The sequence below is a fragment of the Ipomoea nil genome, unplaced genomic scaffold, assembly GCF_001879475.1.
Source record: "Ipomoea nil cultivar Tokyo-kokei standard unplaced genomic scaffold, Asagao_1.1 scaffold0987, whole genome shotgun sequence".
Classification (NCBI taxonomy): Eukaryota; Viridiplantae; Streptophyta; class Magnoliopsida; order Solanales; family Convolvulaceae; genus Ipomoea; species Ipomoea nil.
In genome coordinates, this window is record NW_017617415.1 from 645,887 (window position 1) to 671,973 (window position 26,087).

Below are 26,087 nucleotides of genomic sequence, written 5' to 3' on the forward strand. Positions count from 1 at the left end.
ATCTGAGAATATCGCATCTTCATTCCATCTCAGCTCCGCCGATCCCCTCCGCCTCCGCATCAATCGTCTTCCCACCGCCTCCGCCGCCGCTGCCGACGACGCTGCAACTCCCCGACGCCGCCCACGCCGTCTCGCCGACGTCCTCCACCGGCGCTGCATCGTCCACAACATCGCCGACGCTCTCCTTCCACGCCGCCGCCGCTTCACGCCCTCCTTCTCGGCCCAGCTGCGTCGTCCAGACCAGCCCTCCCCTCCGCCGTCGCCGCCAGCCATCGACGGAGCCGGTATGGTTTTTTTTTTTTTTTTTTTTTTTTTTTAATAATTATTATTAATTAATTTCGAATTTTATTAAATTTATTTGCAATTTAGGGTTTTTTTTTTTTTTTTGTATATATTTGTATGTTTTATTGATTAATTTCGAATTTTATTAAATTTATTTGCAATTTAGGGTTTGTTTGTATATATTTGTATGTTTTATTGATTAATTTCGAATTTTATTAAATTTATTTGCAATTTAGGGTTTGTAAGTTTTAATGAATTGGTGGTGAATGCAAAAATATTGGGCAGTGTATATTGGTGGTGCTATATAACTCTTTTATTGCATAGTGAATGCAAAAATATTGACAGTGTATAACCACATGACAATGAATGCAAAAATATTCACCACTTTTCTAATACAAGCTAAGTTTTATTATCTTCAAACATTTTATGTTTGTTAATTTTTAATTTGATTTTCATTTAAAATTGTGCCTAATTGAGTTGACCTTGTGAACAAATCAAACATTTTGTTTGTAAGTTGACTATATTATCCAATAAATATTCCTTCCAAAATTCACCAAATCCATTACTGTCCCCTCCACACTTCACTTCCTTCCTACATTACATACTGACTCACTCTAAAGGACACAACTAAACCCAATCATACCATATATACCTAATTACTTGTATATCATTTAAAACTTAATTAAAAGAGTAATCAGATGAAAACAAGCTAGAACAGTGAGAACACTATTGTTGTAATTAATGTATATTGGGTGGCCCCTCATTTTGTTTGTTAATTTTAGGGTTTATTTGTATATATTTGTAATTATTGTTGATTAATTTTGAATTTTAGTCAATTTATTTGCATTTTAGGATTTATTTGTTGAATCAATGTTAACAAAAGTTTAATTGGAATTAATATTATCCTAGATTGACTTGTGATGGATAAAAATTGGATGAAAGCTTCTCGGTTGAGTACGGAATATGAAGCCGGAGTTAGAGAATTTATAGAGTTTGCAAAACGTCATCTTCCAAATAATGATGCAACGTTTTGGTGTCCTTGTAAGAAGTGTTGTAATCTAAAACTATTAAGTGCCAATGACATATATGATCATCTAATTTGTGATGGAATTAATCTAAATTATACAAAATGGATATGGCACGGTGAAGGAGGAAGAGAGACTAGTACATCTAACATGTATGTTGACGACGAAGCAAATGAAGATGATGAGTCTGAAGATAGGTTGGACGAAATGTTCCGTGATGTTGGAGAAGAGTTCACAAATCGATCAAATGAGTTGGATGAATTATTAAATGATTCAAAACAGCCTTTATGGCCCGGGTGTAGTAAATATACTTGCTTATCTGCTGTTTTGAAATTATTCAACTTAAAAGCTGGGAATGGATGGAGCGACGAGAGCTTTACTGCTTTACTTGATTTAATAAACGATATGCTTCCAGAAGATAATGGACTCCCGAAGAGTACATATGATGCAAAGAAGATTATGTGTCCCATGGGTATGGAGTATGAAAAGATACATGCTTGTCTTAACGATTGTATATTGTTTAGGAATGATTTTAAAGAATTGAATGCATGTCCAATCTGTGGGGCATCTCGGTACAAAATAAGAGAGCATGTTGTTGGTAAGGCAAGTTCGAAAGGGCCACCAGCTAAAGTTATGTGGTATCTCCCAATTCTTCCAAGATTTAAGCGTATGTTTGCAAATCCAAGCGACGGGAAAAACTTAACATGGCATGCAGATCAAAAAATTTCTGATGGCAAGTTTCGACACCCAGCTGATTCTACTCAATGGAAAACCTTTGATAATGTTTTTCTTGAATTTGGCAAGGAGTCGAGAAATCTTAGACTTGGCCTTTGTACTGATGGTATTAACCCTCACGGGAACCTAAGTAGCAAGCATAGCTTGTGGCCAGTTATGTTAGTGATTTATAATCTACCCCCTTGGTTGTGTATGAAACGCAAATATATATTACTGTCCTTGATGATTTCTGGCCCAAAACAACCCGGTAATGATATAGATGTCTTTTTGGCACCTTTGATTGATGACTTGAAAAAATTGTGGGATGAAGGTGTGTTAGTGTTTGATGCCTACCGGAAAGAGAATTTTAAGTTGAATGCTATGCTTTTTTGCACAATCAATGACTTTCCAGCTTATGAAAATCTGGTTGGGTATAGTGTCAAAGGACATAAGGCATGCCCTATATGTGAAGATAATACATGTTATACACAACTTGTCCATGACAGAAAGACAGTCTACTTGGGTCACCGGAGGTTTCTTGATAGAGCTCACCCTTACAGGAGATTAAAAAAGGCTTTCAATGGGCAACAAAACTATACAGATGCTCCACAACCAATGACTGGGATTGAAGTTTATGAACGTGTGAAAGGTATAAATGTTACTTTTGGTAAAACTCAAAAGCTTAAATCTCAAAGAGGTAAGAGGTCAAGAGCTAATGTTGAGGTACCTCCAAATGAAAAGAGTCCATGGAAAAAGAAATCCATATTTTTTGATCTTCCATATTGGAAGACATTAGATGTGAGACATAGTATTGATGTGATGCATGTGGAGAAAAATGTGTGTGATAGTCTTGTTGGAACTCTTTTAGATATAAAAGGTAAGACTAAAGATGGACTCAATGCTAGATTAGACTTGATTGAAATGAACTTAAGAGCAACATTAGCTCCACGCCAAGGGGATAAGAAGACATATTTGCCTCCAGCTGCTCATACTTTATCAAGAAAGGAGAAAATAAGTTTTTGTGAGTGTTTACGTGGAGTCAAGGTACCACAATGGTACTCATCAAATATTAGAACACTTGTGAATATGCAAGATTTAAAATTGGTGTGATTGAAATCTCATGATTGTCATGCCTTAATGCAGCAACTATTGCCAGTGGCTGTTAGAGGTATATTGCCCAAAAAGTTGAGATATACTATTATAAGGTTTTGTTTCTTTTTCAATGCTATCTGTGGAAAAGTGATTGATCCAGACAAACTAGATGAATTGCAAAATGGCATTATTGTTACATTGTGTCAGTTGGGGATGTATTTTCCACCGTCATTTTTTGATGTCATGGTTCATTTGGTTGTACTTCTGGTCCGTTATGACAAAATTAATTTCTGAGCGTGGTGACACAAACACGAAATTGGTGGTTCAATTTAATAGTAAACACGAAGCTGTTGGGGCAGGGAGCGCCCAATTCAAAAGTTACTTTGCGTTGATTGCACGGAGCAAAGTTCCAATCACATATAAAGATTAGAAAGTGGTCCCAGAAGAGAGTAAAGCGTTGGTGTGGGATGATATCACGGTATGCAACTTATTTATAAAACTATTGAATTAATCGTATTTAATTTGTTTCTAATAAGTAATCTTGTCTTGCAGAGCGTTTATGATATTCCCACTGATGATGCGGATCTGAAGGATTTTTTGATGAAATATGCGGGTGAACGGTGGAGAGATTTTAAAAGTAGATTGAACAGAGACTACATATTCCATAATGAAGACCCAATAAAGAATACTCCATGTCAAAAATACACATTCGTTGATCCAAATACATGGAAAACTTACGTGGAGCGGCGTAAAACTGCAGAGTTTGAGGTATATATTATAATTTTTCTATCAATTATTTATTAACTCAAATATATTAAAGATATATATTTTTACTTAATGTTTTCTTTTTGTGTAGGAATCAAGAAAGAAACATCAAGAAATACGGAGTAAGAATATTCATCCACATCATTTAGCCCGAGGAGGCTATAATAGATTGGAGAAGATTATGATGGATGAGAAGATGAAAGAACAAGAAGAAGATGCAAGATCAGATCCATCGTCAGTAGTTGTTCCTCCATCTCCGCCAGCTAGACATGAAAAGTGGAAGAGGGCAAGAATGAACAAATCAGGAAATATCAACAACGAAGCGACTAGAATGGTCGTGGAAAAGATTGTAAGTAAAATGTTAAAATTTTCTACATTATTAAGATAGCTATTAATCATTATTAAATATTGTTTTTATATGTTAGGATTTGCTATCATTGCAAGCTTCTCAAGGAGAGTTTGTTGAGTCCGGTACACAAGATATATTGTCTAGTGCCATAGGTACAGATGAGCATTGCGGACGTGTTAGAGCCGTGGGTAGAGCACATGACTTAAAAAGCTACTTTGGTCATGCAAAACGTCGTCAAAGCCAGTCTACACCACAAGTGAAAGATATGATTAAGACAGCAGTTGCTGAGGCGTTAGCGGTTGCCCGAGAGGAATATGAAACATCCTTGCAAGCAGCCATTCGAGAGATGAGGGATGAAATTAGTAGTATGAGGACTCCAGCGGCTCAACCTGTACCATCAAGGCAGGAGGAAGACATGCGTGTAGCTGTCCAACCACATGGTCATAGTGGAAAAGCAAGCTCTCCAGACCCTTTTGCTGATTTACCGGCCGTAAGTAATCATTTATAACTAATCTTATTATTTATTAAAAACATTTGACCTATTTCTTAATATGAATTCATGCAGTTAGGAGCCGGATGTGAATTGTATTTGGAAGATCCCATTAAACGTAAAGTTGCACGTGGGACAGTTTACAAGGCCGAAAGGGTTCACGGGATACAAATACATGCGGATCAAGTGAAGGTCACCGTGACTGAAATTCTCGTGTCAAGTGTAAAGGTACCCTTCCCTACCGATGAGGTTCAACTGTTAAGGGATGCATTGCACAACTTTATTATTTGGCCAAAGAAGTTGGTTGAGTTGTATACCGAAGCTGATGAGGTATGTATTTTAAAAAATTTTGGTTTTTAAAATAGTGTTTAATTTACTTTTTAAAAATAGTAATTGTTAGTTATATTGAACAGGTATAAATGACTTATGATTCCGGTGTGCAACGACCTTTTGCTGATCTGAATAAGCTGATCCGACTTCTTTGAGTCCTCGATGTCTAAATGTATATAAAATTATTCGCAAACTTGATGAAAATGTTGTGATAAAGATGGAGCGTGGTATTGTGGGTGATGTTGATTATCCCTTAAAACTTGACCCGTTGGAGATTATGCGTTTCTTAAGGATGGAGACGTTAGATGTTTCCATATTGCAGTTCTTTATAAGGTAATAATTAAGTTCTTTACTTATATTTGTTTATATAATATTTTTCATTTCATCTATTATATTGCTAATATATATTATTGATTGTACTTTTGAATAGGGGTCTTTATGATAAATTTGATTTGGCATCAAAGACCACATATGGCTTCTTAGATCCACATTTCATTCAACCAATTTCGAATTCTATAGATGAACGGACAGGGTATATCAATGTCACCATGCAATATGGCCAAAAACAATGCTATCTAGCGCCATATATTTTAAAGTAAGTTTTAATTGTTTAAAATAAAATAACTTATATATAATACATTTTTATTATATATTATATTTACTTACAACTAATACATTATTGATTTGTAGTGATCATTGGATGTTGATGGCAATTTGTCCTCAACTTAATGAAATCTATTGGTTTGATTCAATTGGAGGCCAGCCACGTGATGACATCAAAGATATTGTTGAAAAGTATGTGAACTTATAAGTATTAATATGTATAGTTAATAAAGTATAAAGTATTTATGTAAACTAATCTCTTATAATTTTAGGTGTGTCAATTCAGCAAAGTTGTTGAGAAGCAATGGATCAACTCGTTCACCAAAATGGACGAAGGTTTTGGTAAGTATTTTATACATTTGTAAAACTACTTATATTTTATTGTTTTTTATTAAATAAAATTTTAAATGTAATTTAATTCAAATGTAGTGTGCTCAACAAGTTGGAAGTATGGCATGTGGATATTATGTGATGAAATACATGCTTGAAATTCTTTCCAAAGAAGCATGTGCGGGAATGGATAAGGCATGTAATTTAATATAATACATTTCTCTTTCTAATTTTATAAATGCTAGCTTACTAATTATTTAATAATTATCAACTTTGTAGATTGTTGAGAGAGTTGGTAGATCGAGCTACACTCAACAAGAAATTGATCAAGTAAGAGACGTATGGGCCGACTTCTTTGTTGATGTATGGTTAAGTATGTAAATTGAACAAATTGATATTAGCTTTTGATAATGTTAACTTGTATTATTAATTAGTATCAAATTGTGAGATTTATTACTTTTATTACTTGTTTCATTATAAATATTAGATTCTACATATTTTGTTGTGGTTGTGGTGCAATAATTGAGCAAGTTTTGGTTGTGGTTGTGAGAAATTGAGCAGGTTTAGGTTGTGAGTAGATTTGAGCAGGTTTTTAGGTATAAATCGACAAATAAACTGTATATTAAAAAAAAAATACAACGTCGGCTATTAACTAATAGCCGACGTTGAATACATTTTAAAAAATAAATAAATAACGTTTACAACGTCGGCTATTTGCATTTAGCCGACGTTGTATAGTATTTAAAAAAAAATTAAAATACTTACAACGTCGGCTAAATGCTAATAGCCGACGTTGTAGGTATTTTATAAAAAATTAAAATACATACAACGTCGGCTATTAGCATTTAGCCGACGTTGTAAGTATTTTAATTTTTTTTTAAAAATACTTTACAACGTCGGCTAAATGCTAATAGCCGACGTTGTAAGTATTTATTATTATTTTTAAATAAGATATAACGTCTGCGATTTATATAGCCGACGTTATAAATAATATTTACAACGACGCCCAGAACAACTACGGAACATAGCCGACGTTAAAAGCTCTATTTAGCCGACGTTAAAAGCCTGCTGTGTAGTAGTGCAAGAGTAAGAGGGTGCTTCGGACAAGGTGCAAAAGATTGGGGCATGGTGCAAGGGACCAAAGGATTAGACTTGGGCAGGGTCGGGGGTACCAATTTCGCCATGGAACCCGTCTTCGGGTCTAGGATGGTGAATATACTCTTTTATATGTAAACAATATGCTTTCTGTTGGAGAGTTTATCTAGAAAATGGTGTTCACCATTTATGTGCATGTGATCTAATGTTTCTGTGATTTTTAGGAGTTGTGGGGTGTATAAACATCTAGTGTTATATGGTTATGGTGTAAACAATATGCTCTCTGTTGGAGAGTTTATCTAGAAAATGGTGTTCACCATTTATGGCCACGTCATCCTACGAACAGGAAAACTTATGAAAAGTTTTAAATGGAAAAAAATAATCGGTTCCTGGATCGAAACAACAGTTATAAAAGATTAGAGTGCGGCAGGAAGAATCGCTTATGGTTCATGGTGCGGAATGACACTTGAGCCGATTTTTAATCATGAAGTAATTATTTATCAAGATTGAGCTTGCTAAATTACGACGGCGTTGATTTTATTGAATAAATTAGTAAATGATTTTATGCCCTAATATTAGAATAGTGAAATGCTGAAATTTACAATATTTAGTGCACTTGGTTAATCAAATAATTAGTCCATGTTAATTAAGTCCAATTCTGGACAGTGTGTATAAAACAGGAGTCCAAAGTTTTGGAGATAAACCAACGGTTTGCTTTGATAGTTTTTTTTTTTGGTTAGACCATGAGGTATTCTGAGCAGACTTTTTTTTTTTTTTTTTTTTTTTTTGGTAAGAAAAAGGGCCTAAGGCCCCGGGAGATTAGTAAAGTCTACTAGTTGCAACGCTATTTGCGTCCCGCATAAGTAGCGGAAAAAGACCGGCAGGAGGATCATGAAGAATCGTCGTTCCCCACGTAGAAGATCTGACCCAAATTGGCGAGATAGTCGGCACATTGGTTCCCTTCCCGAAGGACATGAGAGAGAGTGAACTTATTGAAGCTGTGTAGAAGAGTCTTGCAATCAAGAATAAGGGAATCTTCCACCAATAAAGGACCATCCTCAGCTTGGAGAACTTGAATAACAGCCATAGAATCAGATTCTGCTTCAATATTGGCATAGCCGTAATGTTTTGCAACGCGAAGGCCTTCCCGGAGTCCCCAAAGTTCCGCAACAAAGCTGTTCGTGATCCCAATTTTAATAGTGAAGCCCATCAACCAAGTCCCCTTGTGATCACGAAGAAGGCCTCCAGCGCTAGCCATGCTAGAGGTAGCTTTCTTAGCACCATCGGAGTTGAGCTTTATTATGCCGGTGAGAGGGGGAGTCCAGTGAACCCAGATTTGCTTAGCGTTCATCACTTCGTTATGCTTGAAGAGAGCTTGGTAATCATCAAGCTCGCTCATTTTAGCTCTCTTAAGGATCACCGTTGTCGTAGACCAAAAGTTGTCAAAGACCACTTCATTTCTAGCTTTCCAAATGTTCCAAAGGATGTGGGGGAACAGGAGGTGCCAACGGTCATTCATGGAACTCTGCATTTTTCCACTGCAAGCCTTCTCAATCCATTGCGAGAGAGGAAGGTGGTTACTGATGGCGAGGACTGGCGGAGGAGAGGAGCTGTTCCAGCAGTCGTTCGTCAGCCTGCAGCGTCTGAGAAGGTGGTCTAATGACTCTTCTTCCATACCGCATCTTGGACAGGATGCATCACTCGTGAGTCCTCGCTTAGCCCGTTCTGCATTCACCAGTAGGCCATTGTGGAGGATTTTCCAGATGAAAAACTTCACCCATTCCTTGCATCTGAGCCGCCAGATCCACTCATAATCCAAGGAGCTATCTCCGGTACCTGAAATAAAGGAGAAGGCCGAACTTACCGTGACTATACCTGAGTTTGAAAGCGGCCAGAAAGGTCTGTCTATCTGGCTTGTAACAGGGATGGGAATGGCACGAATTTGGTGGATGATATTCCCAGGTACGAGAGATTCCAGAGCTCCAATATTCCAAGCACAATTGTTTAGCATCACGTCCCTGACTTTCAGGTTGGAAGAATTCCCCGTAGCCGGGAGGGGAATGGTCTCAGCCAGCGGAGAATCTCCTACCCATCTATCATGCCAAAAGCTTATGGAAGCACCTGTCACCTTGACGAAGACCCCTACCCGGAACGAAGGAGCTAAGCCGGCCACCGTTCCAAAGAATATAAATTTCGCTCTCTTTTAGGGAGAACAAGATGAGATCAATAAGCTAACCTGGGAAACCGAACCCAATCAGGGAGTCCCTAAGGAAATCCCAACTTACACTGTCATAGGCTTTATGAAGGTCCACTTTTACTACCATGAAGCTTTTCTTTCCTCGTTTATGATTCAAAGTGTGAATGACTTCTTGAGTAAGGACCACATTATCCATAGTGGACCTACCAGGGAGAAAGCTATTTTGGTGGGGCCCAATTAACTTGCACATAATAGGTCTTAATCTGTTAACAAGCGTTTTGGAAATTACCTTAAAAGCAACATTGAGGAGGGTGATTGGCCTGAAGTCCGCTGCCCTCTCTGGGATTTCTTTCTTTGGAATAAGAGTCATAAAAGCCTGCAAAAGGGATTTATGAACCTCTCCCGTACTGAGAGCCTGATTGACCATTAGCGTGAGGGTTCGTCCAATGTCATTCCAGAAGAATTGGTAGAAGGCTGCCTGAATTCCGTCCGGCCCAGGACTACCAAATTTCCTCATGCCAAAAACAGCTCTTTTGACCTCGTCCAAGGTGGCTGTACGACTCAGAATCTGGAAATCAAGCTTGGAGATAGTATTTCTTGCACCAATCGGGGTGAAAGTCGGATGACCCACTATGCCAGACCTGGAAAACAGAGAAGAAAAAAAACCAGAAATATGGTGCGTTAGAGAAACCGGGTTATCCGTCCACTCACCATGGATTTTCAAAAATCTGACCCGAATTTTGTTCCTTCTAATCAACGCCGCCCTATGATAGAACTTGGTATTTCTGTCCCCATCTTTAACCCAATCCATTCTAGATTTTTGGAACCAGAGGGCTTCTTCTTGATCAAGGATTTCGTTGAACTCTTTAGCAAGAAGTCTGTCGAGATTCTGTAAAGACCTTGAAGAACTGTAGTTACTTGCGGACTGAATACCTTTGATTCTAGCCTCGATACGCCTTTTCCTATTAAAGATATTACCAAAATGTTTTCTGTTCCAGCGCTTACTATCATTGGTGATGGACTCAATAGTGGACACAATATTATTATTATTTCCAGTGGTCGCCTTCACCCAGATTTGGCCGTAGTCGTTTCTGGTCAACCAGGCAGCCTCAAAACGGAAGGGTCGAAGGTTTCTCGTAGGAGGGTTACCAACTTGATCTATAAACATCAAGGGGTTGTGATCAGAATGGAACCTCGGGAGCACCAGAGTTTTGCCTTCCGGGAAGGCTTGTTGAGATTTAACGTTCCACAGGACTCTGTCAAGCCTGCGCATGAGAACAACTCTGTTACCAATAAACCGCTGCCAAGTAAATTGAGGACCCAAGTGCCCAGGATCAAGAAGGCCGCAATTACTGTAGGCATCCACAAATCTCTGGAGCCCACTAAGGTTGATGGTATCACTTCCCCATTGTTCCTCCACCGCAGCAATATCGTTCAAATCCCCTAGCACAATCCAAGGGTTCTGAATATTACTACTGAGGATCTTGCATTCTTCCCAAAACCTACACTTAGCCAAGAGGTTAGGTCTAACATAACCGAACGTAATAAAAACCTCCTCAGTCCCATTCAAAACCTTGGTATGAATGGTTTGGGAGGAAGAACTCAAGACAGTAAGATCAACATGATCTTGCTTCCAAAATAACAGCAGACCACCGGCAAACCCAAGAGGGACAACGATAAAATGATTAGAAAAGCCCAACGAGGAAGCCAGATTGATCATTTTATCTGCCCTGGTCGAGCGAATTTCGAGGAGGCAACAAACATCGACTTTATTTGTGACCAGAAGCTCTTTAACGTGCTTCCGGACACGCCCATTGACAATGCCCCTGCAATTCCACGAAATGACTTTCATTAAGACTGATTGGCACGAGGGGAAGATTGACAACTGCCTTCCCCCGGCGTGAAACAAAAATTATCAACTGCCATCCCCATGGAGGCAGAACCCATGCCATCACCCTCTATTCTGGATGTGAGGCCACCGAACAGGAAGACCTGAGAGGAGTCAACAGTGCTCAACCCAACAGCAGCGCTATTCCCCGGAGGAATAGGCGCAATCACATTCTCAGTACCTCGACCACCAATCCCACGCCCCATACCACAGCCGCCCGGGCGAGCTCCTCCCCGTCCCCTACCTCTGGAAAAACCATTAGAGGGTTGGCGAGGTTCCGTAGCAGCGATGGTTACGTTAGGGGGGGGTAGAGATACGCAGAGTATTTCTAGAATGGTGGTGGGGGTGCGAGATGTGAGGAGTAGAAGAAGACTTACCTCTAGAGGATTCACCTCTCTCCGTGGAAGATCTCACCACCGGCTGCAGAGGTTGGGAATCACCAGCCGAGGTCTCCAAGTTGGCGAGCAACTCAAACTGGTTTCCCGACACACGATTCTGCCTGTTATGTTGTTTGTTCTGTCGATTATTCTTAGCATGTTGTTTATCCGCTTTTTTGTTTGTCACCAGCATCCAGGGGCCGTGTCGAGATACCCTTACTGGAATGGTCGGAGAATGGGCAGGAGTGGTAGACGGATGTTGTTTCGGCGGGACGTCATTAGCGTTCATCTGCTGAGACTCCCCATCTTCCTCAGCCACTGGGGTTTCATTAAGATCCATTTCGTTCACATTCACGTTTTTTTCCTTGCTGAGAGGACATGACTGTTCGCGGTGTCCGATCATGCCACAGCCAAAACATACGACATGGAGACTTTCATATTCCACGATTTGCAGCTGATCTTCTACCCAAATTTCCATCACCAACGGCTTGTCTAAATCCACTTCGACGACAGCTCTGGCATATCTCCCCTTAACGACGGCAGCGGTGGTTCTATCCAACTGAAGGGGTTTACCAACTCCCTCTAGAATACTCTTGATCACATCATCTCGGAAATACTCAGCGGCAAGCCTTGGAAGACGGACCCAAACCGCCATTTTTGAGATCTTCGCGGTTGCCGGATTGAATTTTGGAACCCAACGTTGAACCACCAAGTAGTGATCAAAAATTTTCCAAGGACCATCAAGAAGAACATGAAGATAATCTGTACGATTATTAAACCTAGCCACAAAGCAGCTGTATCCTAGATCAATAAGCTCGACCCTTCCTTATATCCCCCAAAGAGTTGGGAGTCTCTGATTCAACACGTTAAAGTTCATCGTTTTCCCAAGATATTTGACAATAAGGGCCATCTTCCATTGTTGACAAAGCTCCGTCCGGAGTTCCTTGGAGATCCGTATTCTCGGTCGTCCATCAGAGTTGTCTTTCGGATCAAAGACCGCATCATCGTCAATCTCCGGATCTGTAAAAGCCCATTCTGTAACTTCAGACTGAGGGGGATTGGTGCCATTGAACGGAGATTGGGAGGCGATAGTATCAGCAAAGGAGCGTTTAGATTTCTTGTTAGAGTGGAGGGATGGATCTGCAACGTTCATTGCCTCCTCCGGAGGAGGATCAGGGACGTCTTCCGGCGACTGCATGGCTGCCATCAGCCCAAGGCCGCCGGAAACGGCTAGGGAAAGGCGCGAAACCTTCCTAAAATAACAAGCAAAGAGAAGGAAGGAATCGCAAAATCAGAGAGAAAATCTTCTCCGTGCATGTGATCCTGGTTACTCTAATTATAAGAAACACATTTAAACCAGTATCATACTCAGACTAATCCCGACAAATTATGCTATGGACTTGTGTTCACAATGCATTGTGGACACGAGTCCAAAACGACGCCGTTTTCAGGAAAAGTGCGACATTCCAGTTTAAAAAAATTGATTTTGTCTTTTCATTAACGACGTTATTCGCTTTTGCCATTATGAATGTACAGTTATGGAGTTATGAATGTACAGTTATGGAATTATGAATGTAATTTATGAAATTATGAACACAGAGCTCTGAGATTATGAACTTACAATTATGAACATATAGTGATAAAATTATGAACATAGAGCTTTACAATTGTGAACATAAAGCTTCGAAAATTATGAATGTACAGTTATGGAATTATGAACACAGAGCTCTGACATTATGAACTTACAATATGAACATACAGTGATAAAATTATGAACATAGAGTTTCAAAAATTATGAATTTACAGTTATTGAATTATGAATGTACAGTTACAGAATTATGAATGTACAGTTACGGAATTATGAATGTACAGTTATGGAATTATGAACACAGAGCTCTGACATTATGAACTTCAAATTATGAACATATATTGATAAAATTATGAACATATACTCCTATAACGAAGCGGTCTGATTTTTTTTTTTTTAAGTGGAAGATAACAGTGCCACTAATGGCACCGTTACCGTGTCCATATTGCATGCTGGACACGGGTCCATAGCATATCGATTGGATTTTGGCAAATTATGTTGTAGACACGAGTCCAAAACGACGTCGTTTTCAGGGAAAACGACAGCATTCCAATTTAAAAAAATTGATTTTGTCTCGCCGTTAAGGCATTAACAGCGTTATTCGTTTATGGAATTATGTATGTACAGTTATGGAATTATGAACACAGAGCTCTGACATTATGAAATTACAATTATGAACATATAGTGATAAAATTATGAACATAGAGCTCTAAAATTGTGAACATAGAGGTTCGAAAATTATGAATGTACGATTATTGAATTATGAATGTACAGTTACGGAATTATGAATGTACAGTTATGGAATTATGAATGTACAGTTATGGAATTATGAACACAGAGCTCTGGCATTATGAACACAGAGCTCTGGCATTATGAACTTACAATTATGAACATATAGTGATAAAATTATGAACATAGAGCTCTAAAATTGTGAACATAGAGCTTCAAAAATTATGAATTTACAGTTATTGAATTATGAATGTACAGTTACGGAATTATGAATGTACAGTTATGAAATTATGAATGTACAATTGTGGAATTATGAACACAGAGCTCTAACATTATGAACTTACAATTATGAACATATAGTGATAAAATTATGAACATATGCTCATATAACGAAGCGGTCTGAAATTTTTTTAAAAAAATGGTGGAAGATAACGGTGCCACTTACGACACCGTTCCGTGTCCACAATGTATGCTGGACACTGGTCCATAGCATAACGATTGATTGATTTTTTTTTTATACGGGTAGAGTTCAAACTCTCAATTTCTTTTAAGGAATGAAAGTGCACGACCACTAACGTGAGTCAAGCTGGTCGCTTTGATAGGTTTTTAACTCCTTTAACTGCCAATTTGTAAGCCTATAAATAGGCCCTTCATGCGTGCATATGAGTAGAGCTATCGAAACGGACCGGCGGGACGGGGCCCGCCAAAGCCCGCCATATGGCGGGGGCGGGCTAAAAAGCCCGCCAAAATAAGGGCCTAGGGGAGGTTGGCCCGCCCCGCCCCGCCTTAAGCCCGCGGGCCATGGCAGGGGCCCGCCATACGTTAAAATTTTTAATATTAAATAAAAATTATATTAATATAAAAAACGTAATAAGTGTACACTAAAATAATTTGGATAGTTTAAACATATATTAATGCATTTGTACTTTTTTAAACACAATAATAACTAACAAATAATCAAATACATAATGTGTTAATCCATAAATTAATAACGAATCATTTATACAATGTACTAATTTTTTTTTAACTTGATTATATATATATATATATATATATATATATATATATATATATATATATATATATATATATATATATATATATATATATAGCAATTATTTATTATAAATTTTTTTTTTTTTACATTTGGCGGGCCCCCGCCTGCCCGCCAAGCCCGTCCCGCCAAAGCCCGTAGGTTAGGCGGGGCGGGTAAAAAAGCCCGCCAAAATACGGGAGTAAAATATCAAAGCCCGCCCGGTCCTTTTTCAATCGTTATGCTGTGCATCCGTTTGCACCATTCTTGGTGCATCCGGATGCACACGATGTCGTTTAGGGAGTAACGGTGCCGTTAGTGGCACCGTTTCACTCCACCAATCAGATTTTTAAAAAAAAAAAAAATATAAAACAATGCTCCTTCGTTTCCTCTCCCATTGCATTTCACTTCCCGCACTCCCTTTCTTCTCCAACACGATACCCTCCGTAGACGCTTCAATCATCTCCATTTCCTTACCATTTCTTCAGCATTTTCTAGCTTTCACACACACTCGTCGTCGCTATTGTCGCCGGCGTCCGATCGTCGCATATTCAACTGCGCTTTCTCTGTAAACCAGAGCTCATCATCATCCTATAAACAGGTATAAATGCATTTTACGTTGATACATAATGCATTTACACAAAACAAGCATTCATTTTGAGTATATGTTTATGAAATTTTAAACTAGGGTTTTATACTGTTTAATCTTGTATGAATGTATAGTTATTTGATTATTAACGTGTATGGTTATAATTATGGGTTTATGAGTATATTTATAAGTTTATGGAACTGTAGTTGTACAATTTTGGAAGTATAGTTGTGCGTTTATGAAATTGTAGATATACAGTTTTGGATGTAGTACTCTGTTAACCTTACTCTGTGCACCAAACTGCTTTCATGCCTTTTTAGCATAATTTGCCTTGTGGGTATACTTATTGAATTGTAGTTTTACAATTCTGGAAATATAGTTGTGTGTTTATGGAATTGTAGTTATAGAGTTTTGGATGTAGTACTCTGTGAACCTTACTCTGTGCACCAAACTGCATTCATGCCTTTTTAGCATAATTTGCCTTGTGGGTATACTTATGGAATTGTAGTTGTACAATTTTGGAAGTATAATTGTGCGTTTATGGAATTGTAGTTATACAATTTTGGATGTATTACTCTGTGAACCTTACTCCGAGCACCAAACTGCATTCAAATCCTTTTTAGCATAACTTGCCTTGTGGGTATACTTATGAAATTATGGAATTGTAGTTTTACAATTCTGGAAGTATAGTTGTGTGTTTATGGAATTGTAGTTATGAAGTTTTGGATATAGTACTCTGTGAACCTCACTTGATGTTTTTTATTTGCAGAAATGGATGAGTCAAGTGTGGCAGATGACGCTACGCTTGGTCAATTTGTGAAGTCTGTAAAAAAAAGAACAACCAGAGCAGTATTGAGCTCACAAGCTGCTCAACTCACCCCTGCCCAGGAAGATCAAGCAGAGCCTTCGACAAGGCAACAACCAGCAGCTGTGAAAAGAAAGAGGGCACCACCACAAAAGCGAGAGAAAGTACGGGACCCTGATGTGAATTACTTCAGTACACGAATGGGTCCCAAGCAAATGTATGAGCTTGTCCAACGTCTAACACAGGACCAAAAGGATGCTGTGATTGATATGGGTTTTGGAGGGCTGCTGCACCTACAATTCTCAAGCAATTACTCACAACTTGTTGAGTATCTTCTGCAAAGGTTTGATGTTTTCAAATCAGACTTCATATTGGATGGTGACCATCTACATGTCGATGAAGAGGATGTTGAATACATCTTGGGACTCCCCCGGGGGAAGAGAGATGTTGAGGAAGGTACAAAGGGTGAGGAAAATTCTACAGCTGCATATAATAAGGTCCTGACTGAGTGGAGGAAAAGATGGAATGTCCAAGTCAGGGTCACCCATAACAACAAAGATGCCTGATGAAATAATCAGGAGAGGTGACCATGGAGATGCCTTCAAGAGAGACTTTGTGGTGTTTGCTGTCTCATCTCTGCTCCGAGGAAATACTGGAAGATATGCCAACTATCGAGTTCTCAAGTCATTGCTCAACATCCGGGCAATCTCAAGACTTAATTGGTGCAAGTACACGTACAAGTCTTTCATTGATTCATATGACATTTACAAAGACTCTCCTACCAGATCCTTTGGAGGTCCAATGGTATTCATCCTGATAAGATCCCATTATACATAAACTGTTCTAATTATGGAATTATATTTATGCAATTATGTAATTGTAGATATTCAATTCTGGATGTGTGGTTATGCACCTATGGATGTGTAGTTTTGTTTTGTGGAATTATGGTTTTGAAATTATGGAATTATTGTTTTACAATTATGGAATTATAGTTATCCAATTATGAATGTGTGGTTTTGTAATTATGGAATTATATTCATTCAATTATGGAATCATAGATATGCAATTCTGTATGTGTGGTTATGCCCTTATGGATCTGTTGTTTTGTAATTGTGGAATTGTGGTTTTGCAATTATGGAATAATAGTTTTACAATTATGGAATTATAGTTATGCAATTATAGATGTGTGGTTTATGGATTATGGAATTATAGTCATCCAATTATGGAATTATAGCCATGCAATTATGGAATTATAGTTATGCAATTCTGGATATGTAGTTTTATAATTATGGAATTATAGTTATGCAAATAAGAATGTGTATCCATACAATTCTAAATATGTAGTTATTCAATTCTTTAACATACTCTTCTGTAATTCTTGAAGCTCTTCTACTTTGACCGAGTAGAGTTCAGAGGCATGACTGTCAACCGAACATTCCCGGCAATCAAAGCTTGTACAAAAATGCTTGTACGCAAGCGAGTATCGGCTGAGATAAAATCAGGGGGTTTTGGTAAGGGAAAAGTTATCCCTCGATTTCAGAGACCTACTGCCATTGCATCTACATCATCACCCCGACCTGCACCTCCTCCTGCTGCAATACCAAGGCCAGTGTGCAGCCCTGTTGCTACACCATCTATTCCAGCTCCATCTGTGCCTCTGACTAATGTTGACCGAGTAACACATGTGCTTCAATGGCTTACAGCAGATGTCCTTGAGTTCGGTCAGGTCATGTCTGACATTGGCAAGCAAGGGGCCCCGGTTGACATCATGAAGAGGGCTTTTTCAGGAATATCAACAATGCTGAGTGCTGCAAGCACAATTCAACCGACTCCTAGCCCAACTGCCTCGCAGTTGGATGACATCTTCTTTGGAAGTGAAAGCTTCACATCAGCAGTTGATTATCTGGTAGCAGCTTTTGAAAAAACCAGAAAAGAAATGGAAATAGAACCCCCATCGTTTGATCTACTTGGACACTCTACACCAACCCCACCACCATCTCAATAGCAGCCTTTGGACACCCTGGTGGATAACATTGTGAGGAGTGCAGGAGTATCAACCTCAACGGAGAAGGAAGCAACTCCATTACTAATCAGAGTGCCATTCGAAAAATCCACCACTCCTACTACCCCTGCTGCCCAAGCTGCTGCTGAGATTGATGAATTTGATAAGTAGGTTACTGCTTTCTTATGCAGATTTAGACTATGAATATGATTTTCAATTCATCAATAATTATGAATATTAAGTTTGATTAATATGAATATATTCTTATTCAACTATTGACATTGATTGTTACAATTATGGATATGTATTTCTCAAATTATGGACATATAGTTTATAGATTATGGAAATGTAGTTATACAATTCTGGAATTATACTTGTGGGGTTATGAACTGCCTCTGTTTTCTTCTGGACAACAGAGCTATGGAAGAAAGTTAATATGATGTTGAGGATGTTACTGTGAGAAAGAGACCTGTGCGCAAATTCAGAAACATCCCACTTTATTTGAGGTCACCATATTGGAATAAGAACAAAGGCTCCATCAGTAATGCAACTCCCAAAGAAAAGGTTTTTTCAAACTACGCATTTTTGGAAGCCTCAAGTGAGCACCCGGGAGGGTATGTTTCCATCCACATATTTTACTTAAATTTTATTCATTAATTTATGTTCTTATATTTATTTATTTACTGTATTGTAGAGAGACATTGTTCAAATATGGTGATTACTACTTGTCAAGGGATGATTTTGCAACTCTGTGCAATGGTGAGCTACTGAGCACCTTCCTAGATGTCTGGTCCCTACGTTTTACATTGCTAAACATGTCCCGTGCGGTTGGGGAGACAAAGCGGGTCTACTTCTCCACCCTAGTACATGTAAGTGTTCACAAATTATGAATATATAGTTTTTAGATTATGGATATGTAGTTATTCAGTTCTGGATGTGTACCTGTGAACCCCTGGTTTTATAGTTTTGTAATTCTGGAATTATAGTTATGCAATTATAGAACTATAGTTATGCAATTATGGAATTGTAGATATGAAATTATGGAATTATAGTTATGAAATTATGGAATTATAGTTATGCAATTATGGAACTATAGTTGTGCAATTCTGGAAGTGTATATATATAACTCTGTATGTATAACTTTAACATTTTCAACAAATATTATTTGGATTATGACTACTCATTCCTGCATTTTTGTATGCAGCTTCAAATTGATCCCAATGACCAGTGGATGAAGGATCTCCCAACTGACATAAAAATGAAGAATTTCAATGAGAGATTGAGCTATGAAATAACCAGCTTCGGGAACCTAGACATCAGTGATGCAGATCTGGTAAGTTCTATTACCCATGTCCAATTTGACTTTATCATGTCCAAAAAAATACTAACATTGCTTTAACTTTGAATTGGAATTAGATATTTTTCGCAGTTCATCGCCATGGTCACTACTTCTTGGTCTGCTTCAATGTGAAAGAACATAAAGTACAGGTCATTGACAACAAGGAGTTACCAGCTGATGTTTCAGAGAAGGACAAATATGGCAACTGCCCACACTTATTGGTAATTTTGATAAAAAAAAAAAAAAACTTGACATTCTTACCATTACCTATCTATTGACTTAAAAGCATTATTAACACTAAACTAACTTTTCTTACCAGATTGAAGCATTCAGTGGTTACCTTAAGGCCGAGTGCCACTCCTTGTATGTGAAATTGCAAAAAGTTGATATAAAGTACCTTAAGTTGGACTGGGCAAACACTGAAAATGTCACTGATTGTGGAATCTATGTACTCCGGCATATGGAGACATTCCGAGGGACTCTATAAGACTGGCAGCCAGGATTCAAGAAGAATATGCGCTTGAATATAAGACTACAATATATATTATAGTTTCAAAATACATTAAAAAAAAAATAAAACTGCAAATGACTAATTACTTAATGTTCTTTGTTTATAGGCAAACTTCATGTGCGAACTGCAAGCGAAATATGCTGCCAACCTCATAAAGTGGAGAATGAATGCAGTCAGGGGGGAGGTTCTACAAGCGGCCAAAAGTGTTTCGAAGAAGAATTGAATGAATATTCTTCAACATGTTGACTGAATTCTAAACAATGTGAAAGTTTTTGTGAACTACACTGACAATGTGACTTGTATTTTGTGAATGCATGATGTTAATTAGGGGTGTAAATGAGCCGAGCCGCTCGTGAGCGGCTCGGTCAACGCTCGGCTCGAGCTCGGTCAAAATCGAGCTCGAGCCGAGCTCGAGCGGCTCGTCAAATAAACGAGCACGAGCCGAGCCTAGATACTCTAGGCTCGTGGCTCGTCGAGCCGGCTCGCGAGCCGTATAATATACAATATAATATATAATATTATATAATTAAAATATATAAAAATAATAATTAAAATTTAAAACTCAAAAGTGAAAACTTAAAAGCCCTATTGTTTTGAACATATCCGGGACGAAATATATATGTACAAGGAATCAAGGACTACTACTGTTGACTTGTGTTTTGTTGTGATTTGCAAACTTATTTTGAATGTTTTGAAGTTTGAACAAACAGACTTGTGTCTTCACTATCTTTTACTTCGTTGCGAAATTATTTTGAGTGTTTTGATTTGAAGTTTGTATTATTTATGTATGGATAAAACAGAGCAGTTTAAATTTTAAATCAAATAGGTTAAACCGTCAAATTCAAGGTTAAGATCGAGCACGCATTTGAACCCGAGCTCGAGCCTGATCTCGAGCTCGAATTCGAGCTCAAAATCAAGCTCGAACTCGAGCTCAAGATCGAGTTCGAGCTCGAGCTCGAACAATCGAGCTGCTCGAGCCGAGCTCGAGCAGCTCGATAATTGCCGAGCTCGAGCTCGAGCATCCAGTTACGAGCTCGATCGAGCTCGAGCATAGCTGCATTTAACGAGCTCGAGCTCGAGCATACCCATGCTCGAGCTCGGCTCGACTCGTTTACACCCCTAATGTTAATAGCTGAATAACAATTTACATCTGATCTATGCACCTCTTTCTCTTTTCTTTTCTTTTTTATTTTTTTTTTTTTTGTTTTTTGTTTTTTGTTTTTTTTTTTTTTTTTTGTTTTCACGTATCAAATCTATAATTGCATGACTACTATAAATCCATAATTGCATAACTATAGTTCCATAATTGCATAACTATAATTCCATAATTTCATAACTATAATTCCATAATTGCATATAAACAATTCCATAATTGCATAACTATAGTTCCATAATTGCGTAACAATAATACCATAATTGCAAAACTATACATCAATACTTGCATAACTATACACCACAATTTCGTAACTACAAATTCCATCACAATGGGAACTACACATGCATAAATGCATAACTATATTTTCATAATTGCATGACTATAATTTCATAATTGCATACCTTTCATAATTGCATGACTACAGTTCCATAATTGCATAACTATAATTCCATAATTTCATACATGAAGAATACGTAAACAATGACAACATAAAATTCCTAACTCGGAAATCAGCTTGAAACTACAAGAAATGTCTAAATTCCCTGGCTTAAAACTAACCTCATGCCTTATAATGTCTATATCTGGCCGTCACACGTGATACTTCTATTGATGGCCATCATTCAAAACCATTTCTTGATGACAAGCACTGCCTTTCATGAATTGTTCTTCAAACAGAAAATATATCTCAATCGTGTATACTTCTCTAGCATGTGAAAGAAGTTTCACGTGCTCCATCATCATAGCGGGTACCCCTTGAGCACAACGAAAGTTTTCACCATTCTCTTTACTTCTCCATTCAGAAATTACACTTACAAATGATGAATAGAAATCACAAAGACCCGCTGTCTTGGACAACCTTCTAGAAATTGAGTGATTTGTAGTTTCACTCCTTTGTGACGACAAAATGCCCCCAGAAAAATAGTCCTTGTTAAATGCTGTACACCACTTCTCCCTACTGTCATATAGCTTTTCTAACCAAGTATTCTTGTGGCATTTATAGTCAGTCACCAACCTGAAAATGGTAAGACAAAATCCCAGATGTTTATGAAGCAGAATATAAACAAACAACATCACCACATCTAACACATGCTCAAAATTTCTACTGCTATATATACATAATTGGAATACTATATGTCCATAATTGATAGACTATATATCCATAATCCATACACTACATTTCCAGGCACAACCAGTCAGTTCAACTGCTATATATCCATAATTGAAATACTATATATCCATAATTGAAATACTATATATCCATAATTGATACACTATACATCCATAATCCATAAACTACATTTCCAGTGACCACCAGTCAGTTCACCTGCTATACATCCATAATTACTATACTATACATCCATAATTGTTAAACTATACATCCATAATTCATATACATCTATAATAAATATACTAAATGATCAGAACGGCTAATACTGCATACATATGAAATATAATCCAATAAAAATAATGAATTACTAACATACCTTGTCCAATAGAATTGAAATTCAGCTTCGGTCTCTGTGTATTTCAACACGTAGTTAAACATATCCAAGAAATCCTTATTGTTCCTTAACATCTTGATATGCTTCTTTGAATTCTCACCAATATGCCATATGCAAAGACGGTGACGTGATGTTGGAAACACTGTAGATATAGCAGCAGCCATAGCTGCACATTGATCTGTCATAATAGTCTGTGGACACTTGCAACCCATAGATCTTAAAAACGCTTTAAACAACCACACAAACGATTCTATCCTCTCGTTCATCAAAAACCCGCATCCAAACATTACATTCATGCAATGGTGATTCATCCCTACGAAAGGGCCACAAATCATATCATATTTGTTTGTGCGATATGTCGTATCGTGCACTACCAAATCCCCAAACAACTCATAATCTCGTCTCATTTGACCATCCCTCCAAAAAAAACTGCACAATCTTGCATCCAAATCAAGTTCAAAATCAAAGAAAAAATCAGTCTCGGTAGACTGCCTCCTCCTAAAAATTTCAATTAAAGAGTTAGAATCCGTTCCATCCAATCGCTTGACTGTATCCGCAGCCATTGAATTATAAGCATCTCTATTGGTGAAACCAACTAATGGGGACCCCCCTGATTGGTGTTTTAGGAACCTAATACCATCTACCAGTGCAACTCCACTGTCCTTCAAACCTTGTAAATATAAGAGCTGATTATCTCCGACACTCTTATGTGAACGAAGTAGATGACTCTTGTTGAACAGACATAACTTGTGATTGTGCACTTTCTCGTGTTTTGTAACTGTCCACAACCCATCATCACCCACGTCAAACTGAACAAACGCTCCACACCCTGTCCTTGTGTCAATTTTGGAATAAGCCTTAACCCCACTGTTTGCCTTATAACCAGCCTTAGAACAACAAAACTTCTTCATTTGAATTGTGTTAGTAGATCCCTTGTACCGTTGATGACCCTTCCTCACACTAAAACCAAGTCTATATGCATAATTGTTATACAACTCAAAAGCCTCATCAACATTACTTACTACCAACCCAACCAAATCTTGATCAACTGCAAATATAACACAATAATAACCATTTCCATTAAACTATAGTTCCTAACCAGAATTTTCTAATTAAAAGGTAAACCACTATGAATAAACCTGGAATTGATGAAGATCCATCAACGTCTACATCTGCTTGATCTGAACTCACTGAACCATCCACAATGCCTTCACTAACTACATTATATAGACATGGTGAACATTATTTCAAACAGTTCATCAAACAACAAAAACAGAGTACCTGCAGATTCTGGATATATAGTTATGTGATTATGGAAATATAGTTATACAATTCTGGATACACATACGCAACAAACTGCCAAAACAGAGTACCCCCTAATTCTGAATATATAGATATGCAATTCTGGAAATATAGTTATGAAATTATGGAATTATTGTTTTGAAATTCTGGAATTGTTGTTATACAATTATGGATATATACTTATGTGATTTTGTATACATATTTGCACAACTAAATGGCAGATTCTAGACACAAACATCACTGCTAACAACAATTGTATCATAGTGAATCACAAAATCATACAAAAAAAAAAAAAAAAAACAAAAGGAACAAATGCAAAAACAATAGCAAGATCACCTTGAATCGAATGCCCATCACCAACTGCGGAATTCGTCTGCTCTGTTCCATCCTCCATCTAACAATCACTTTGTATTCCGATCGCAACTGCGATCACGATTTGCGAATGCGATTGCGATTGGGATTCCGATTGCGATTCCGGTAATATCGAATGCCAATTCCACAGCGAACAACTGCCAACGATCGAGTTGGAAACTTGGAAACAAACTCAAAAGGAAATAAACGCCGTTAACGGATTTTTTTATTTTTTTTTTGTATAAAACACCGTGTCCTTACTCAAAAACGACGTCGTGTGCATCGGTATGCACCATGCATGGTGCATACCGATGCACAGCATAATTTGCCGTCCTTTTCGCGGGGTAGGACGGACTTACCCAACGGGCTAAGCCCGTTTTGACGGCTCTACATATGAGTGACAGAAAAAGCAATAAAAGAAATGGCATAAAGAAAATTATTTTCCTTTTTTTTTTTTTCTAAAGAGGAAATGATTATGGGAAATTTAATTTTCTTATTTCTTAATCTTTGTGGAGCTTATTCTAAACTATGCCTTAATACTTTCTTTTTTTTTTTTTTTTTTGGGTTTGTAAAACACATATTGACAAATATCTTCTACTCTACTAGTATTCAAATAATTTTTATTAAAAAAATATTTGATGTACCGTCGATGTATAGTTGCTATACACTAACGAATATGAAAAACATATATACATCTCCTCCTTAATCGCTAGTGTATAGCATCCCGACCAAGCATCAAATTTTTTTACGTTTTTATTTACATTTTCTTTCGTAAAGTTTGACTATCATAAAAAGTACACTATAATATGAAGTTGCTCGTATATCCTGTTATATAGAATTTCTTCTAGAAATTATTATATTTTTTAAAAAACATGAGTGTGACGAAAATGAGAATGTATGTTTAGTAACATGCGTTACCGGTGGCGAATCCAAAAAAATTTCTCGGTGGGGGCGAAATATTAAAACAAAATAAATAGCTTAAAAAAATGATACACTTAAAGAAGTTAGCCATAAATATTGTTAGATATGAGCGAAGTGTATGTGTGTGTGAAAATCTGAATTTGTTTTTTGAAAGCCTAAAAAATTAATAAGACTGTACTGAAGCCACTATATTCAAATCTATATATATATATATATATATATATATATATATATATATATATATATATATATATATATATATATATATATATATATATATATGGTAAAACTTATTTGGTAAGTAAATGTCAAATGGAAATTAAATAAATAATAATAATAATAATAATAATAATAATAATAATAATAATAATAATAATAATAATAATGTTATTGTTGACACTTAAATTTTGATAAATATTGATTATTTATCAATATTAGTATATTTAAATATATTTAAAATATTTTGGATAATATTGATATTATCTAATTAACAAATTAGATAATATCAAAAGAGTTTGAGCTTATCAAAACTCTCCATCCGACAGCTATAAATAGGGCCTTTCATTTCTATGTAATCAGACACATCCTAGGAAAAATCATAGAAAGTATTCAGAGATCACAATAAAAATGTGATCCTGAAAGTAAAAGCCCCTCCTCTTCCATATGTTGATGCGTGTTGATCCAAACCTCTATTGAAGATCAAGCCATTTGAACCCGGAGGC

General features: G+C 37.3%; 2 protein-coding genes and 2 long non-coding RNA genes across 5 annotated transcripts; 2 read left to right on the forward strand and 2 right to left on the reverse strand.

The window, feature by feature from the left end:
• Nucleotides 1-4,680: 4,680 nt before the first annotated feature.
• Nucleotides 4,681-5,217, forward strand: LOC109180059. Its single transcript, XR_002054039.1, has 3 exons — nt 4,681-4,717; nt 4,793-5,047; nt 5,185-5,217. It is a non-coding gene; the product is annotated as an uncharacterized LOC109180059 (long non-coding RNA).
• A 286-nt stretch (nt 5,218-5,503) lies between these two features.
• LOC109180060 lies at nt 5,504-5,965 on the forward strand. 2 transcript variants are annotated; one of them, XR_002054041.1, is made up of 3 exons: nt 5,504-5,579; nt 5,738-5,842; nt 5,923-5,965. It is a non-coding gene; the product is annotated as an uncharacterized LOC109180060 (long non-coding RNA). The 2 variants fall into 2 exon arrangements; XR_002054040.1 differs by lacking the exon at nt 5,504-5,579 and adding an exon at nt 5,596-5,642.
• Nucleotides 5,966-11,123: 5,158 nt separating this feature from the next.
• LOC109180033 lies at nt 11,124-12,192 on the reverse strand. Its single transcript, XM_019329518.1, has 3 exons — nt 11,538-12,192; nt 11,342-11,406; nt 11,124-11,264 (listed from the first exon to the last, which is right to left on the reverse strand). Exons 1-3 carry the CDS (start codon nt 12,190-12,192, stop codon nt 11,124-11,126), a joined length of 861 nt encoding a protein of 286 aa, XP_019185063.1.
• A 9,700-nt stretch (nt 12,193-21,892) lies between these two features.
• On the reverse strand, nt 21,893-24,487 carry LOC109180034 (protein FAR1-RELATED SEQUENCE 12-like). The gene is made up of 4 exons (XM_019329519.1): nt 24,430-24,487; nt 23,931-24,008; nt 22,774-23,839; nt 21,893-22,301 (listed from the first exon to the last, which is right to left on the reverse strand). Exons 1-4 carry the CDS (start codon nt 24,485-24,487, stop codon nt 21,893-21,895), a joined length of 1,611 nt encoding a protein of 536 aa, XP_019185064.1.
• Nucleotides 24,488-26,087: the final 1,600 nt, after the last annotated feature.

What these genes read in the sequence shown, in the direction of transcription:
- LOC109180034 (XM_019329519.1), bottom strand. Translation starts at nt 24,487, where the DNA reads ATGGAGGATGGAACAGAGCAGACGAATTCCGCAGTTGGTGATGGGCAT. An exon ending in TGATGGGCATTCGATTCAAG is followed by an intron (nt 24,009 to 24,429) that starts GTGATCTTGCTA and finishes TATATAATGTAG; the next exon opens with TTAGTGAAGGCATTGTGGAT. An exon ending in TGGATCTTCATCAATTCCAG is followed by an intron (nt 23,840 to 23,930) that starts GTTTATTCATAG and finishes TTATATTTGCAG; the next exon opens with TTGATCAAGATTTGGTTGGG.
- LOC109180033 (XM_019329518.1), bottom strand. Translation starts at nt 12,192, where the DNA reads ATGGCGGTTTGGGTCCGTCTTCCAAGGCTTGCCGCTGAGTATTTCCGA. An exon ending in GAGAGGTGAATCCTCTAGAG is followed by an intron (nt 11,407 to 11,537) that starts GTAAGTCTTCTT and finishes TGGTTTTTCCAG; the next exon opens with AGGTAGGGGACGGGGAGGAG. An exon ending in GCGTGGGATTGGTGGTCGAG is followed by an intron (nt 11,265 to 11,341) that starts GTACTGAGAATG and finishes GACTCCTCTCAG; the next exon opens with GTCTTCCTGTTCGGTGGCCT.